Below are 18,344 nucleotides of genomic sequence, written 5' to 3'. Positions count from 1 at the left end.
CAGTTTCCATTCTGTAAAACAACATTTGAAAGTATGCAAAGGCTAAGTCACTTTGACTAACAGTAACAGGTTAAGAAAGATTGACCAGGAGTAATGAAGCACTCACTTCTGATAGCTTCAATAATATGATCACTGGTATTGTTCTCCTTCAGTGCCAAGGCCAGTGATATGTATTATATCTATATAATGATTTTGGAAATACATATTTTAGAATGTTTGCAGAGTAAAACTTTATGTGGGATACATTTACAGTAATAACCTGTTCCATCCTAAAACATTAGATAATGAAAATTATTTGATTTAGATTTTCTCACTTTTAGTTATATTTTATTAAATAGTTCTTTTAAAGTCTATTTTAAAATCTTAATTCTAAGTCACTATGGGTATACATTTTCACTCTCTCTTTAGTGAAATTATAACCTTAATGGAATGTAATCACCATGAATAAAATATACTCAATGCCTGCATCTTTCATAGTAGCATGGAGTAATAAAGATTTTTATATACAGAAGTGTGTTTTATGTGTGCCATTATTTTCCTTCAGAGAGATAAACTACAGACAGCAATATAAAGAAACAGAAAAAAACATAGAAGGCTCTGTTTTCGTTTGAAAGCACCAATAAATGTATGCCACTTCATTAGTATCCACGGTGTTCTGGAGTGATTCAAGGGCTTCCCTGGTAGGTCAGTTGGTAAAGAATCTGCCTGCAATGCAGGAGACCTGGGTTTGATCCCTGAATTGGGAAGATCTCCTAGAGAATGGAATGGTTGCCCACTCCAGTATTCTGGCCTGGAGAATTCCATGGACTGTATAGTCCATGGGGTCCCAAAGAGTTGGACTTGATTGAGTGAATTTGATTCGTTTATTCTGGAGTGATTTAAATAAAATGAGTTTCCAACTATGACTATCAATTGTGATGCTCTTAAAAGTTGGTCCACACCAAATGTTACACACAATCAATATCATCAGCATAGGAACTAAAATTTCATGTAGTTTTTAGTTGTTTCATAACTTTAGCTGATTTTCCTAGGATTACCTTTAGGATAATATCTGGTTGCCAGTGTATAGGATTTTTGCATAGAAGAGGTATTAGGTTGGTGCAAAAGTAAATTTGGTTTCGCATTGTTGAACTTTGCCATTTGATACTGGAATACATGCTTAAATGACTGTGGTTATGTTATACATCATTTTAATGCACATTTATTGATTTATGATTTTGCTAATGAAGTATTACCTGCTGTTTTCTTTATATGCATTTTAGACTATGGAAATGACTTTAGGAAAAAGCAAATTCAAGCATTTGTCTTATTCTAATTCAAAATGAGTCATAAAGCTGTGGAGACAACTTGCAACATCAACAACACATTTGGTGGTTCAAGTGGTGGTTCAAGAAGTTTTTTGCAAAGGAGACAAGAGCCCTGAAGGTGAGGAACACATTGGTCGGCCATTGGAAGTTGATGATGACAAACTGAGAGCATCATCGAAGCTGATCCTCTTACAACTACACAAGAAGTTGCCCAAGAACTCAATGTTTATCATTTTATGGTCATTTGGCATTTGAAGGAAATTGGATACTATCTAGGGTGAAACAGATCACGAGCCCAGGCTGGATGCATGAGACAAGTGCTCAGGCCTGGTGCACTGGGAAGACCCAGAGGAATCGGGTGGAGAGGGAGGTGGGAGGGGGGATCGGGGTGGGGAATACATGTAAATCCATGGCTGATTCATGTCAATGTATGACAAAAACCACTACAATATTGTAAAGTAATTAGCTTCCAACTAATAAAAATAAATGGGAAAAAAAAGTGGGTGCATCCTAAGCTGACAGCAAAAAAAAATAATAATAATAATAATAAGTGTTGTCTTCTCTTATTCTACACAGCAATGAACCATTTCTCGATTAGATTGTGTTGTGCGCCCCAAAGTGGATTTTATACAAACCCAGCAATAATCGGCTCAATGGTTGGACTGAGAAGAAGCTCCAAAGCACTTCCCAAAGTCAGACTTGCACCAATAAAAAAGATTATGGTCACTGTTTGGTGGTCTGCTGCCCACCCGACCCAATACAGCTTTCTGAATCCCGGTGAAACTATTACATTTAAGAGATATGCTCAGCAAATTGATGAGATGCACCAAAACTGTAACACCTGCAGCTGGCACTGGTCCACTGAAAGGGTCCAATTCTTCTTCATGACATATCTGTGCATGTCACACAACCAAAGTTTCAAAAGTTCTGTGAATTGGGCTACGAAGTTTTACCTCATCTCCCATATTCATCTGACCTCTCGTCAACTGACTAACACTTCTTCAAGCACCTTGACAACTTTTTTTTTTTTTTTTGCAGAGAAAATGCTTCCACAACTAGCAGGACATAGAAAATGCTTTCCAAGAGTTCACCAAATCTTGAAGCATGGATTTTTTTTTTTTCTCCAGGAATAAACAAACATTTCTTATTGAAAATACGTGTTGATTGTAATGGTTCCTGTTTTGATGAAAAACCATGGCTGATTCTTGTCAATGTATGACAAAAACCACTACAATATTGTAAAGTAATTAGCTTCCAACTAATAAAAAAAATAACAATGCATCTGCACCTAGTTATAATGAGTTAAAATTCAGGGTCCAAAACTGCTGTTATTTTTGCACCAATCTAATAACAGCCCACTGATTCTGATTTGGTTTCCTTCTAATCAGTTGCCAAAGGACAAAAATAAGCAAAACAAATGGCACCACATACTAAATTCTTATAATTGGTTGGTTTATTAGTATTTATTTATGAAATCTATTTATTGGTTATGAAGGAAAGTTACATGGCTCAAAATAGCCTGGAGTTAAAACTCCCCTCCAGGTCCTCCCCACCATTCTATGCGAAACTAAGAACTCTCTCTCTCTCTCTCTCACACACACACACACACACACACCAAGGATATTAAGGTTGATTATGCCCAGCTCCCAGCCGGTCCAGCCTCTGGCCAATCTCCAAAATTCCTTGCCCCAGCCATTTAAGAGATAACTACTCCAAAAAATCTTGGAGAAGAACAGGCCCCCTTAAAACAGTAACTTTCCACATACATGCCTATATATAGTTACTCTTTTCTTGGGTAAGTTCAGCACCTCGCTATTCTGACTGCTACCCCTTCTCGCCTCATTAAAGGTGATCTGTTCCTGTAAAGTGCCGGTCTTGTGCTTTTTCTAAACCTAGCCTTCTCTAACTCCCTCCCTTACCTTACAGCATATCCTTTGCTAAAATATTGTACATTTTTAAAGATAAATGTGATAGTATAATGATAGTATGAGTTCAGTTAACTTCAGTTCAGTCCCTCAGTCGTGTCCGAGTCTTTGCGACCCCATGAATTGCAGCACGCCAGGCTTCCCTGTCCATCACCAACTCCCAGAACTTACTCAAACTCATGTCCATCGAGTTGGTGATACCATCAAGCCATCTCATCCTCTGTCGTCCCCTTCTCCTCCTGCCCCCAATCCCTCCCAGAATCAGGGTCTTTTCCAATGAGTCAACTCTTCCCATGAGGTGGCCAAAGTACTGGAGTTTCAGCTTCAGCATCAGTCCTTCCAATGAACACCCAGGACTGATATCATAAGGATGGACTGGTTGGATCTCCTTGCAGTCCAAGGGACTCTCAAGAGTCTGCCCCAACACCATAGTTCAAAAGCATCAATTTTTCAGTGCTCAGCTTTATTCACAGTCGAACTTTCATATCCAAACATGACCACTGGAAAAACCATAGCCTTGACCAGATGGACCTTTGTTGGCAAAGTAATGTCTCTGCTTTTTAATACGCTATCTAGGTTGGTCATAACTTTCCTTCCAAGGAGTAAGAGTCTTTGAATTTCATGGCTGCAGTCACCATCTGCAATGATTTTGGAGCCCCCTGCCCCCCTAAAAAATAAATAAAGTCTGACTGTTTCCACTGTCTCCCCATCTATTTCCCATGAGGTGATGGGACCAGATGCTATGATCTTAGTTTACTGAATGTTAAGCTTTAAGCCGACTTTTTCATTCTCCTCTTTCACTTTCATCAAAGGGCTTTTTAGTTCCTCTTCACTTTCTGCCATAAGGGTGATGTCATCTGTATATCTGAGGTTATTGATATTTCTCCCAACAATCTTGATTTCAGCTTGTGATTCTTCCACCCCGATGTTTCTCATGATGTACTCTGCATATAAGTTAAATAGGCAGGGTGACAATATACAGCCTTGACAACTCCTTTTCCTACTTGGAACCTGTCTGTTCCATGTCCAGCTCTAACTGTTGCTTCCTGACCTTTTCAAGAGGCAGATCAGGTGGTCGGCTATTCCCATCTCTTTTAAAATTTTCCACAGTTTATTGTGATCCACACAGACAAAGGCTTTGGCATAGTTAATAAAGCAGAAATAGATGTTTTTTCTGGAACTCTCTTGCTTTTTTTTGATGATCCAGCAGATATTGGCAATATGATCTCGGATTCTTCTGCCTTTTCTAAAACCAGCTTGATCATCTGGAAGTTCACAGTTCACGTATTGCTGAAGCCTGGCTTGGAGAATTTTGAGCATTACTTTACTAACGTGTGAGATGAGTGCAATTGTGCGGTAGTTTGAGCATTCTTTGGGATTGCATTTCTTAGGGATTGGAATGAAAACTGACTTTATCCAGTCCTGTGGCCACTGCTGAGTTTTCCAAATTTGCTTGCATATTGAGTGCAGCACTTTCACAGCATCATATTTTAGGATTTGAAATAGCTCAACTGGAATTCCATCACATCCACTAGCTTTGTTCGTAGTGATGCTTTCTAAGGCCTACTTGACTTCACATTCCAAGATGTCTGGCTCTAGGTGAATGATCACACCATCCTGATTATCTGGGTCATGAAGATTTTTTTGTGCAGTTCTTCTGTGTATTCTTGCCACCTGTTTTTAATATCTTCTGCTTCTGTTAGGGGCATACCATTTCTGTCCTTTATCAAACCCACCTTTGTGTCAAATATTCCCTTGGCATCTCTAATTTTCTTGAAGAGATCTCTATTCTTTCCCATTCTGTTTTTTTCCTCTATTTCTTGCATTGATCACTGAGGAAGGCTTTCTTATCTCTCCTGGCTATTCTTTGGAAATCTGCATTCAAATGGGAATATCTTTCCTTTTCTCCTTTGCTTTTCACTTCTCTTCTTTTCACAGCTATTTGTAAGGCCTTCTCAGACAACCATTTTGCCTTTTTGCATTTCTTTTCCATGGGGATGGTCTTGATCCCTGTCTCCTGTACAATGTCATGAACTTCTGTCCATAGTTCATCAGGCTCTCTGTCTATCAGATCTAGTCCCTTAAATCTATTTCTCACTTCTACTATATAGTCATAAAGGATTTGATTTAGGTCATACTTGAATGGTCTAGTGGTTTTCCCTACTTTCATCAGTTTAAGTCTGAATTTGGTAATAAGGACTTCTGATTAGAGCCAGTGTCTGCTCCCGGTCATGTTTTTGTTGACTGTATAGAGCTTCTCTATCTTTGGCTGCAAAGAATATAATCAATCTGATTTAGGTGTTCACCATCTGGTGATGTCCATGTGTAGAGTCTTCTCTTGTGTTGTTGGAAGAGGGTGTTTGCTATGACCTGTGCATTCTCTTGGCAAAACTCTATTAGCCTTTGCCCTGCTTCATTCCGTACTCCAAGGCCAAATTTGCCTGTTACTCCAGTTATTTCTTGACTTCCTACTTTTGTGTTCCAGCCCCCTGCAATGAAAATGATATCATTTTGGTAACGATAACTCTATATGCAAAACAGAAAAAGAGACTCAGATGTATAGAATAGACTTTTGGACTCTGTGGGAGAAGGCGAGGGTGGGATGTTTCAAGAGAACAGCATCGAAACATGTATATTATCTAGGGTGAAACAGATCACCAGCCCAGGTTGGATGCATGAGACAAGTGCTCGGGCCTGGTGCATTGGGAAGACCCAGAGGGTGGAGAGGGAGGTGGGAGGGATGGGGAATACATGTAAATCCATAGCTAATCCATTTCAATGTATGACAAAAACCACTGCAATGTTGTAAAGTAATTAGCCTCCAACTAATAAAAATAAATGAAAAAAAAGAAAATGACATCTTTTTTGGGTATTATTTCTAAAATGTCTTGTAGGTCTTCATAGAACTGTTCAAATTCAGCTTCTTCAGCATTACTGGTTGGGGCATAAGCTTGGATTACTGTGATATTGAATGGTTTGCTTTGGAAACGAACAGAGATCATTCTGTCGCTTTTGAGATTGCATCCAAGTATTGCATTTCGGACTCTTTTGTTGACCATGATGTCTACTCCATTTTTTCTAAGGGATTCCTGCCCACAGTAGTAGATACAATGGTCATCTGAGTTAAATTAACCCATTCCAGTCCATTTTAGTTCACGGATTCCTAAATTGTTGACATTCACTCTTACCATTTCCTGTTTGTCCATTTCCAATTTGCCTCAATTCATGGACCTAACATTCCAGGTTCCTATGCAATATTGCTCTTTAGAACATCGGACCTTGCTTCTATCACCAGTCACATCCACAACTGGGTATTGTTTTTGCTTTGGCTCCATCCCTTCATTCTTTCTGGGATTATTTCTCCACTGATGTCCAGTAGCATATTGGGCACCTACCGACCTGGGTAGTTACTCTTTGTGTATCCTATCATTTTGCCTTCTCATACTGTTTATGGGGTTCTCAAGGCAAAAATACTGAAGTGGTTTGCATTCCCTTCTCCAGTGGACCAGATTCTGTCAGAGTCCCTATAAAGCACACATCCAATTTCCCCTATTATTAATATCTTACACTAGTCTGGCACATTTGTTACAATTAACACATTTTCATACATCATAATTATGTTAAGTCCATTCTTTTATCATATTGCCTCAGTTTTTGTCTAAAGTCTTTTTTGTGTTCCACATCACATTTATTCACCAAGGCTTCCTAGGCTACTCTTGGCTGTGACTGTTTCTCAGACTTTGCTTGTTTATGGTGACATTGACAGTTTAAGTAGTAAAGACGAGAGATTTAAAAAAAAAAAAAAGGTCCTGCCATTTGGGTCTGTCAGAGGAACCAGAGATCAAATTGCCACCATCCACTGAATCATCAAAAAAGCAAGAGAGCACTTGTCTCATGTACCCAACCTGGGCTGGTGATCTGTTTCACCCTAGATAATATACATGTTTCAATGCTGTTCTCTTGAAACATCCCACCCTCGCCTTCTCCCAGAGTCCACAAGTCTGTTCTATACATCTGAGTCTCTTTTTCTGTTTTGCATATAGGGTTATCATTACCATCTTTCTAAAGTCCATATATATGTGTTAGTATACTGTAATGGTCTTTATCTTTCTGGCTTACTTCACTCTGTATAATGGGCTCCAGTTTCATCCATCTCATTAGAACTGATTCAAATGAATTCTTTTTAGGTGGGAGGGGGGACTGGGATGGGGAATACATGTAAATCCATGGCTAATTCATTTCAATGTATGACAAAAACTACTGTAATGATGTAAAGTAATTAGCCTCCAACTAATAAAAATAAATGGAAAATAAAATAAAATAAAATATGAATCCAAAAAAAAAAAAAGCAAGAGAGGTCCAGGAAAAAATATATATATTTCTGTTTTATTGACTATGCCAAAGTCTTTGACTGTGTGGATCACAATAAACTGTGGAAAATTCTGAAGGAGATGGGAATACCAGACCACTTGACCTGCCTCTTGAGAAACCTGTATGCAGATCAGGAAGCAATAGTTAGAACTGGACATGGAACAACAGACTGGTTCCAAATAGGAAAAGTAGTAAGCCAAGGCTGTATATTGTCACCCTGCTTGTTTAACTTATATGCAGTGTACATCATGAGAAACGCTGGGCTGGATGAAGCACAAGCTGGAATCAAGATTGCCGGGATAAATATCAATAACCTCAGATATGCAGATGACACGACCCTTATGGCAGAACGTGAAGAGGAACTAAAAAACCTCTTGATAAAAGTGAAAGAGAAGTGTAAAAGTTGGTTTAAAGCTCAACATTCAGAAAACTAAGATCATGGCATCTGGTCCCATCACTTCATGGGAAATAGTTGGAGAAACAGTGAAAACAGTGTCAGACTTTATTTTTTGGGGCTCCAAAATGACTGCCGATGGTGACTGCAGCCATGAAATTAAAAGACTCTTACTCCTTGGAAGGAAAGTTATGACCAACCTAGATAGCATATTGAACAGCAGAGACATTGCTTTGTCAACAAAGGTCCGTCTGGTCAAGGCTATGGTTTTTCCAGTGGTCATGTATGGATGTGAGAGTTGGACTGTGAAGAAAGCTGAGTGCCGAAAAATTGATGCTTTTGAACTGTGATGTTGGAGAAGACTCTTGAGAGTCCCTTGGACTGCAAGGAGATCCAACCAGTCCATCCTGAAGGAGATCAGTCCTGGGTGTTCATTGGAAGGACTGATGCTGAAGCTGAAACTCCAGTACTTTGGCCACCTCACGAGAAGAGTTGACTCATTGGAAAAGACCTTGATTCTGGGAGGGATTTTGGGCAGGAGGAAAAAGGGATGACAGAGGATGGGATGGCTTGATGGCATCACCGACTCGATGGACATGAGTTTGAGTAAGTTCCAGGAGTTGGTGGTGGACAGAGAGGCCTGGTGTGCTGTGATTCATGGGGGTCGCAAAGAGTCGGACACGACTGAGCAACTGAACTGAACTGCATGTTATTGTCATGATTAGATTGGGATGGTAACAATGAGTTTTTGGAGGTAGCGGACAGAATTTAAGTGCCATTCTCATCACATCATACCAAGTGCATATACTGTCAACATGACTAAGTAGTTTTCATGCTAACCTAGATTACCTGGCTCAGACAAGTATTCTTCAGATTTGTCCACTGTAAATGCTTTCTTCCCCTACAACGCTTCCAGGCTATACTCACTTTTTCAAAAGATATCACTATATGCAGCTCACACATAAGGCACAGTATTCAGGTCCACCTCCTTGAGGAAGAGTATGTACACAAATTACTTGAAATTCTTCCATGTAAGAGATTTGTTTTTTTCTCTAACTTATTTATTTAGCCATTGATCTATATCAGTACAGATTTATGAATCTTTATTTTTACTTAGATTTATAATAATTTTTTCGTTTGTTAAAATTGTTCCAGCTTTGACCATTGAGAGCTTTTTCAGTTGGCTCCTGTGTCCTTTCAACATAATCCCATGACTATTTTTTTCAGGATTTTCTACTTTATGGCACATGATGTGTCAGGTTCAGCTTATAGAACACTGAACACTGTATAAATGATATATATATATATGTACATGTGTATATGCACATCACACGTGAATGTGTGCATATGTGCATGTATATATTATACACATGCACATATATGTCTATAACATATACATGTAAACAGGGCTTCCATGGTGGCTCAGGCAGTAAAGAATCTACCTGCAATGCAGAAAACCTGGATTCAATCCCTGGGTCAGGGAGAGTCCCTGGAGAAGGGAATGGCAACTCACTCCAGTATTCTTACCTGGAGAATTCCATGGACAGAGGAGCTTGATAGGCTACATTCCATGGCTCACAAAGAGTTGGGCACAACACTGACTAACACTTTCTCTTGTCTTACATGTATACACATTACATATGTGTGTACACATGTGTATGTGTGTGTATGTGTGTGTGTGTGTATATATATATATAGCATTAAAACTTTTTCTACTTATAAGTTCATAGGAAAGAAATTAAAAAAAGATTAGTATTAAGATGTTGATGTCTTAATGAAAGTCAGAAAGGAGATATACAATTAAAAAAATAAACTCTATATAATGGGCTCCAGTTTCATCCATCTCAATAGAACTGATTCAAATGAATTCTTTTTAATGGCTGAGTAATATTCCATGGTGTATATGTACCACAGCTTCCTCATTCATTCGTCTGCTGATGGGCATCTGGGTTGCTTCCATGTCCTGGCTATCACAAACAGTGCTGCGATGAACACCATTACAGTATACTAACACATATATATGGACTTTAGAAAGATGGTAATGATAACCCTATATGCAAAACAGAAAAAGAGACTCAGATGTATAGAACAGACTTGTGGACTCTGGGAGAAGGCGAGGGTGGGATATTTCAAGAGAACAGCATTGAAACGTGTATATTATCTAGGGTGAAACAGATAACCAGCTCAGGTTGGGTACATGAGACAAGTGCTCGGGCCTGGTGCACTGGGAAGACCCAGAGGGATCGGGTGGAGAGGGAGGTGGGAGGGGGGACTGGGATGGGGAATACATGTAAATCCATGGCTAATTCATTTCAATGTATAACAAAAACTACTGTAATGATGTAAAGTAATTAGCCTCCAACTAATAAAAAAAATAAATAAAAAAAAATTAAAAAATAAACTCTAAAAGTACTAAGTGTCTGGACATTTAGGCAATGTGTAGCATGTCAATGTAATCAATAAGTTGCTCTTGAAATCACATATTAAGTAGTACCCGATACTTTGATTTCTTTATTTAAATTTCCAAATGCAGAAGGAAACTGATTCTTGTCTTTCAAATATAAGAAGTAACAACTATACGTGTGTAATCATAATATTTAAAGAAATGTGGTCCTAACATACTGCAAGATCCCTAGATAGAAAGGAGCCCCATATTTCTCAAATATTAAATACATTTTAGCTAATGTTAACCTAAATATATACACAATACTGCACTGTTAAGAATGAGTTGTGAAGACCATGGTGCCTCATTCTCAGTAAACAGGCTGTACCTAGCAAGGATTTAAAATCAACCAACAGGTTCCATTAGGAATTAGGAATATTAGGAAACATTGCACTATATTTAAATTATGTGTTAACACACTCTAAAAATTATGTTAGTTTAATAAAGCAATTGAATAACTTGTGTAGTTTTGTATAGTACATTTTAACCCATAGACAAAGGGATTTAATCTTAAACTTTCTATAAGCAACAATAAAATTGTAGTATGCTCCTTATTATTTCCTTTGAAATAATAGTTACTACTCAGTAATTAAATATAAAATTAAGTAAAACAAGCCTAACTCTGAACTTAATAAAGCCACATGATTTTGTCTTGAAAGAAGATAAGCAACAACAACAGATATCCAATGAAACAGTACCCAGAGAATGATGTGAACACTCTTTTCATTCAAAAATTTTCTTGGGAACATGAGAAAATACATGTATTTAGTGCTTGGCACATAGTAAATGTCTGTAAAAGATGCTTACTATTTTTAATGCTGTGCTATTGTTGCCTTTTCAAAACTATCTGCTATTAATCTCCCCTTTGAAAGCCCTACTCCAGCTGCACTAGCTTTCTTGTGTTTGAACATATGAAGCACACTCCATCTTAGGGCTCTTGAAACTGCCGTTCTGCAAATAATTTAACAATTTGTATGGAAATACAAAAAACCTCGAATAGCCAAAGTAACCTTGAGAAAGAAGAATGGAACTGGAGGAATCAACCTGCCTGACTTCAGACTCTACTACAAAGCCACAGTCATCAAGACAGTATGGTATTGGCACAAAGACAGAAATATAGATCAATGGAACAGAATAGAAAGCCCAGAGATAAATCCACGAACCTATGGTCACCTTATCCTCGACAAAAGAGGCAAGGATATACCATGGAAAAAAGACAACCTCTTTAACAAGTGGTGCTGGGAAAACTGGTCAACCACCTTTAAAAGAAGGAAACTAGAACACTTTCTAACACCATACACAAAAATAAACTCAAAATGGATTAAAGATCTAAATGCAAGACCAGAAACTATAAAATTCCTAGAGGAGAACATAGGCAAAACACTCTCTGACATAAATCACAGCAGGATCCTCTATGACCCACATCCCAGAATATTAGAAACAAAAGCAAAAATAAACAAATGGGACCTAATGAAACTTAAAACCTTTTTCACAGCAAAGGAAACTATAAGCAAGGTGAAAAGACAGCCCTCAGATTGGGAGAAAATAATAGCAAATGAAGCAACAGACAAAGGATTCATTTCAAAAATATACAAGCAACCCCTGCAGCTCAACTCCAGAAAAATAAATGACACAATCAAAAAATGGGCCAAAGAACTAAACAGACATTTCTGCAAGGAAGACATACAGATGGCTAAAAAACACATGAAAAGATGCTCAACATCACTCATTATCAGAGAAATGCAAATCAAAACCACAATGAGGTACCATTACACGCCAGTCAAGATGGCTGCTATCCAAAAGTTTACAAGCAATAAATGCTGGAGAGGGTGTGGATGAAAGGGAACCCTCTTACACTGTTGGTGGGAATGCAAACTAGTACAGCCGCTATGGAGAACAGTGTGGAGATTTCTTAAAAAACTGGCAATAGAACTGCCATATGACCCAGAAATCCCACTTCTGGACATACGCACCGAGGAAACCAGATCTGAAAGAGACACGTGCACCCCAATGTTCATCGCAGCACTGTTTATAATTGCCAGGACATGGAAGCAACCTAGATGCCCATCAGCAGACGAATGGATAAGGAAGCTGTGGTACATATACACCATGGAATATTACTCAGCCATTAAAAAGAATTCATTTGAATCAGTTCTAATGAGATGGATGAAACTGGAGCCCATTATACAGAGTGAAGTAAGCCAGAAAGATGAAGACCATTACAGTATACTAACACATATATATATGGAATTTAGAAAGATGGTAACAATAACCCTATATGCAAAACAGATAAAGAGACACAGATGTATAGAACAGATTTTGGACTCTGTGGGAGAAGGCGAGGGTGGGATGTTTCAAGAGAACAGCATCGAAACATATATATTATCTATAGTGAAACAGATCACCAGCCCAGGTTGGATGCATGAGACAAGTGCTCGGGCCTGGTGCACTGGTAAGACCCAGAGGGATCGAGTGGGGAGGGAGGTGGGAGAGGGGATCGGGGTGGGGAATGCATGTATATCCATGGCTGATTCATGTCAATGTATGACAAGAACTACTACAATATTGTAAAGTAATTGGCCTCCAACTAATAAAAAAAATAAATAAATAAACCCGCAATCCTGTCTAAGAAAAAAAAAATAATATATATATAAAAAAAAAAAAAAAAGAAACTGCCATTCTGTCTTTCTGGAAAGTGTTCCCTGTAAATACTCACATACTTTACTTCCTACTTTATGATAAATGATATGACAGTAAGCTTTATTATTTAATATTTCTCTTATGCATAAATATTCCCCAAGCATATTCCATATTACAGGTGCATTTGTATTGAGGATGAAGACACACAGTGCATTTGGTTTGGACATATCTGGATTGTTTTGTGAAGAAAATAAATAAATCACCATGTGTCCATTTTCACAAAGGCTTGGGGCCTCTGTACCTGAAGCATATAGTCTGCTGGCTGAATAGCCAGATCCCCAGAGGACAAAATGGCACCATGGTTAAAGGATGAATGGAAAGTCACCTCTGTGGCCATGAGGACACACATGTGATCTTAAAGTCAATGTAATAAGCAACAGGCAGGGCATATTTTTGAGTTCACCACTTAAATTAAGAATGTTTGAAACATTAATCAATGGATTGTGTGGGGACATGTGGTATTTATTTGAATAAGAAAAAATATGAATGGAGGTTATGTACTCCCATGTGGCACAGCAGCAGTAACCTCTCACTTGCTTTGAATTCTTATGTCAGATATCCTCATGACTGCCCTTTCACTTCATTTAGATCTCTGCTTAAATGTTACTTCATCAGACAGGCCTTCCCTATCTGAAGTAGGATCCTTTCTTCTCTTTCTTCCTTCTAATTATGTTTTCTTCATACTACTTACAACTTCTAAAGTACTACATTTGGTTTATTTGTATTGTTTCTCTCCTTATTAGAATGTATACTCTATGAAAACATGTTCTCTGATTTGATACTGATTTATCGCCAGTGTGTAGAAGTATGCCTGACACACAGTGGTGCTCAATGTTTGTGGAATGAATTATTAATGAATTCTAAATCTTATTCATTCAATCCCTTCTTCTTCAGGATATCACAATTTACAGTGACATCTTCCTTTTTGTTCCCTAGGCACACCTCACTTGAAAATCAAGGTGTAAAATGGAGGGAATTTTGTGCCTTGTCTAACAGAGTAATATTGCCAAAGATACACAAAATCATATATCATACAAATAGCAAATTACACAGAAACATATAGGGTGAGGGTATGATCCCCATTGCTGCCAATTCCTTAAAACTAAACATCTCTGTGAATCTTCAACTTTGTACTGGGGCATGTTGCTCTGGGCCCATACACAGATCGTCACGATTTTATTCAATGTTCTCAAGCACAATGAGGAGATAATCACATTTGTCTTAGCAAATGCAGTTTAACAACTTTATACTCCTGGGTACTTACACAATCATCTCTTCATGAGCAGTTTATATATATATATATATATATATATATATATATATATATATATAATTATTACTAATAATAAATAATAATAATAATCAATATATATTATATATAACCATATAACAATATTCTGTCATATAAAATCATGATCATAATACACTGTCAAAATAGTTTGATTTTTTGAATTCTAAGGATGATATAAGAAAAGAAAGGACATTGACAAGCTTGCTGTGGGAAGCAAAGATGCAGAGTTAGTACATATAAGGCAAAAAGAGTTGTACATGACTGAGCGACTGAACTGAACTGAAGGCAAAAAGGAGGTGATATTTGAGCCTAGGCCTCTGATGACAGGCATGCTGATACGTTCATACTCACAGTGTGGGACCATGATGCAGAGCTGCTCCTAAATGAAATGCAAACTTAAAATTTAATTACATAGAATGGATTTGGGTTTTAAAATTCCCTATCCAATGTATTAACATAATTTTAATATCTTGGCTTTACTATCTGTTTTCGATTTAATTAAAGGTTATTCAACTATATTATATTTTAGTAAACTAGTCCATGATCTATTCCCTGCAATATTTGTAGAAAGCAGGATGACTTAAGGACCCTTACTTTTCCCCAAGTGTTAGAACTCACCTTATGTTCTCCACACTGACTGCCGTTTTTGTTTGTTATTTAACCACAAGAGTTCTACTGAGGGGATAGTAGATTACTGCCAACTTTGCAGGATCTTTTCCTCCTGCTCCCCAATTTTGCTTAAAAAGAGGCATTAGAGAAGTGGGAAATAAGCAAGTTCCTTATCAAACTTTCTTTACCCAAGATGAAATAATTCATAATGGGTAATTATAGATTAATAAACCATCATTTTCAATTAATTAAGTGCTAAATTTACCTCTTCTCTTCGGCTTAAAATATTCCTGGCACATTTATAAAACCACTTCCTGTATTTATTTTAATAAATATTAACTTTGCACTGTAACCATAGCATATTAATGGAACGTTTTTTAGAATATGGACACTAAATAATAAAAGGGGAAATATATTTTTAAAATATTACTTGGTGACACTTTATATTTGACATTTTATCTGGCATTTTCATTTAGCAGCTAACTTACTGTAAATATATTCTCATGCAGGAACATCAATTTAGGGATCCTCAAAAAAATTTTGTCAGGAATTCACAGTGGATAATTCAACGTCCCTACAATAGTGGTTTAGTCACTAAGTCGTGCCTGACTCTTGTGACCCCATGGACTGTAGCCCGCCAGGCTACATGGGATTTTCCAGGCAAGAATACTGGAGAGAATTGCCATTTCCTTCTCCAGGGGATCTTACCAACCCAGGAATCGAACCCAGGTCTCCTGCATTGCAGACATATTCTTTACCAACTGAGCTATGAGGGAAGCCCACAACAGAGTCAAATGTATTTAATATTAACTTCCAAATTTAGCAGTTTTTAAAATTGTTGCTCATGATAAGAGGAGATAATTTGAAAATCGCCTTCATCTGAAGTATGGACTATATATTATTATCAAAGTTTAAGTATTTGTACTAAATAGAACTTGCATTCCCCACATTTCATACAGAAAGCCTGAGATCCTGTAAAGCATCATTTTGCACATTGGCTTTGCCTTTTGTCGTAATATTATTATGTTTCTTTTTTCTATTAATTATACTTAAAAATCATGGACGCAAGGAACTGTCAAGGTAGATATACTGAAAAAATTTTTATCTAGAAGCAAATTTGCCAGTCTTTCTCATCTATACTTGTGACACCATAGACCGTAGTCCACCAGGCTCCTCTGTTCATGGAATTCTCCAGGCAAGAATACTGCAGTGGGTAGCCATGCCCTTTTCCAGGGGATCTTCCCAACCCAGGGATCAAACCTAGGTCCCCTGCATTGCAAGCAGATTCTTTACCATCTGAACCACAGGGAAAGCCCACACTTGTAGACAGTATACAAAATATCCAGATTTCTAAATAAATTAGCATACCTTCATATTGAACTGCTATAAAATTTAAGCCATTTCAAAAATACATTTTTTTACTATAGCCTTTTACACTGTAATTACTTTACCAAAATCATTAGTTGTGTCTACACTAATCTGATAATGAAAAAAGGAAAATAAATTAAAGATATACTAGATTAAGTTATGTTAGACAGCATTAGAGGTGGGAACATACTTTTCTTCTACTAAAACAATACTGGTGTGGGACTTCCCTGGTGGTCCAGTGGTTAAGACTCCACCTTTCAATGCAGGATGTGTGGATTTTATCCCTGGTCAGAGAGCTAAGATCCCACATGCCTTGTGGCCAAAAAACCAAAATATAAAACAGAATCAAACAATACTGGCAGACACAAAAATACAAACGAAGTCAAAGATTTTATGAGCTATACTTACTCAACACTTTATTATCATTTCTTATTACATTTTAATATCCTAAAATAGTTGATATGTTCCATTTCCTACTTTAAGATCTCACTGCTGTATGCAGCAATTCATTACTTATTTTATGCAAAATATTTTCATAAATGAAAACTAGCTGTGGAACCAAATACTATTTGAAATAAATCTCAAATGCCAAAGGAAACTGTTCCATACTCTCACATAAAGATAATATTTATCAAAGCATCAGTATGATAACTACGTACTAAGGAATAGACAAGGATGTGCTGAGCAGTCAGAGCTGGCTTGACAAAGTCAAAAAGAGCTCTATGTAATCCATCACAATTTTACAAAAAAAGAAAGAATGAAACACAACTATATGAACATTCAAGCCACAGAGCATATTTACAGAAAAGTAACAATTATAATAATTGCTAGTCTCTAAAAATTGAAACAGAATTCTTAACAGAATCAGAATGGAATAGAGAAGCAAACTCACAACTCTAAAGCATATTTCCCATTAATTACCAAAAGTATGTACTATGACTATATTCCTTTATAGACTTAGATAAGGGGATTACTTGGACACCCTGATTGGCTGCATACAAATTCAGAAATTATTATAACTTTTATTTAAACACTAAATGAGCACTTTAGAGGATAAGTTAATCTAAGCTATGACTTTGTTATATGTTCAAAAACTCCTACCCTGCTGTAGAATCTTCTGTATTGTCATCAGCCATCATCTCCACATCTTGTGAGTGTTTCTCATAAGCTTCTTTGAACAAATTCCCTGGAACTGCTTTAGGAGTATCTTCATTTGCTCGAAGATGTTCTATCAGTTTTCGTGAGTGCCAGTTCTGAAGGGCTCTTTGATGGGCAGGGGCCAATTCTGGCACTGGTGGTAGTATGCTGTGGTGGACAGGACTGTTGCTTTTCTTCAGTCCATTTCTGTCCCGAGAGTGGTTCTTCAATCTGCCCTGAACCGGGGTCCCTCTATGCTCATATCCTTCCTGCTGAAAGCAGTTTCCAGTTTTGGGTGAGCCTTGAGAAGGATGACTAAACCATCTCCAGCGTAGTCTTAGGATCTGTTTCACATCAAACTCTTTCTTGCCAGATACTGACATTGTTGCAGGAGGAAAGACGAAAGCCTCCTCTCACAGAAAGGAAACAGCCTTTGTTATCTCTTGTTTTTCTGCCTCTTCTGTAGGACTAACAAAAGCACTAGTGTCGAGAGCAGTCTTTCTTGTCCCCCCCTCCCCCACTGTTTGTGGTACACTGCGAATACTTCCAGCTTTCCAGCTGAAGCAGAAAGCAGCAGCTAACAGTGTAGGTGGGAACCCATACCGACAGGATGATGAGGTCAGACCTTAAACAAGTAAATCAGCTTAGCACAGGAAAGCAGCTACCACAACACACTCCAGCTGCTAGATTTGCAAACTCCCAGCCTTCCCGCCTGGACTTGCAAATATCTAACCCAGCTCCTTCCTATTTGAAGTATAGTAGCTTTGGCTTTTAAGTCCAAGCAAGTGAACAAAAGCAA

The 18,344-nt window shown here is 37.7% G+C and overlaps 1 protein-coding gene across 4 annotated transcripts in view; it reads right to left on the bottom strand.

Moving 5' to 3' along the window:
- Positions 1-18,062, bottom strand: part of KLHL4 (kelch like family member 4) — a 127,244-nt gene extending 109,182 nt beyond the window's left edge. For 2 of the 4 annotated variants that reach the window (XM_070461762.1, XM_020898417.2), the window contains exon 1: positions 17,510-18,062. In XM_070461762.1, the coding sequence (XP_070317863.1) occupies positions 17,510-17,928 (419 nt within the window). In that variant the 5' untranslated portion in view covers positions 17,929-18,062. The remainder of the gene's footprint in view (positions 1-17,509) is intronic. The other 2 variants (XM_070461763.1, XM_020898416.2) reach the window with 2 other exon arrangements.
- Between the last annotated feature and the right edge of the window lie 282 nt (positions 18,063-18,344).

Source organism: Odocoileus virginianus, chromosome X (genome assembly GCF_023699985.2).
Source record: "Odocoileus virginianus isolate 20LAN1187 ecotype Illinois chromosome X, Ovbor_1.2, whole genome shotgun sequence".
Classification (NCBI taxonomy): domain Eukaryota; kingdom Metazoa; phylum Chordata; class Mammalia; order Artiodactyla; family Cervidae; genus Odocoileus; species Odocoileus virginianus.
This window is presented reverse-complemented; position numbering and strand designations above follow the sequence as displayed.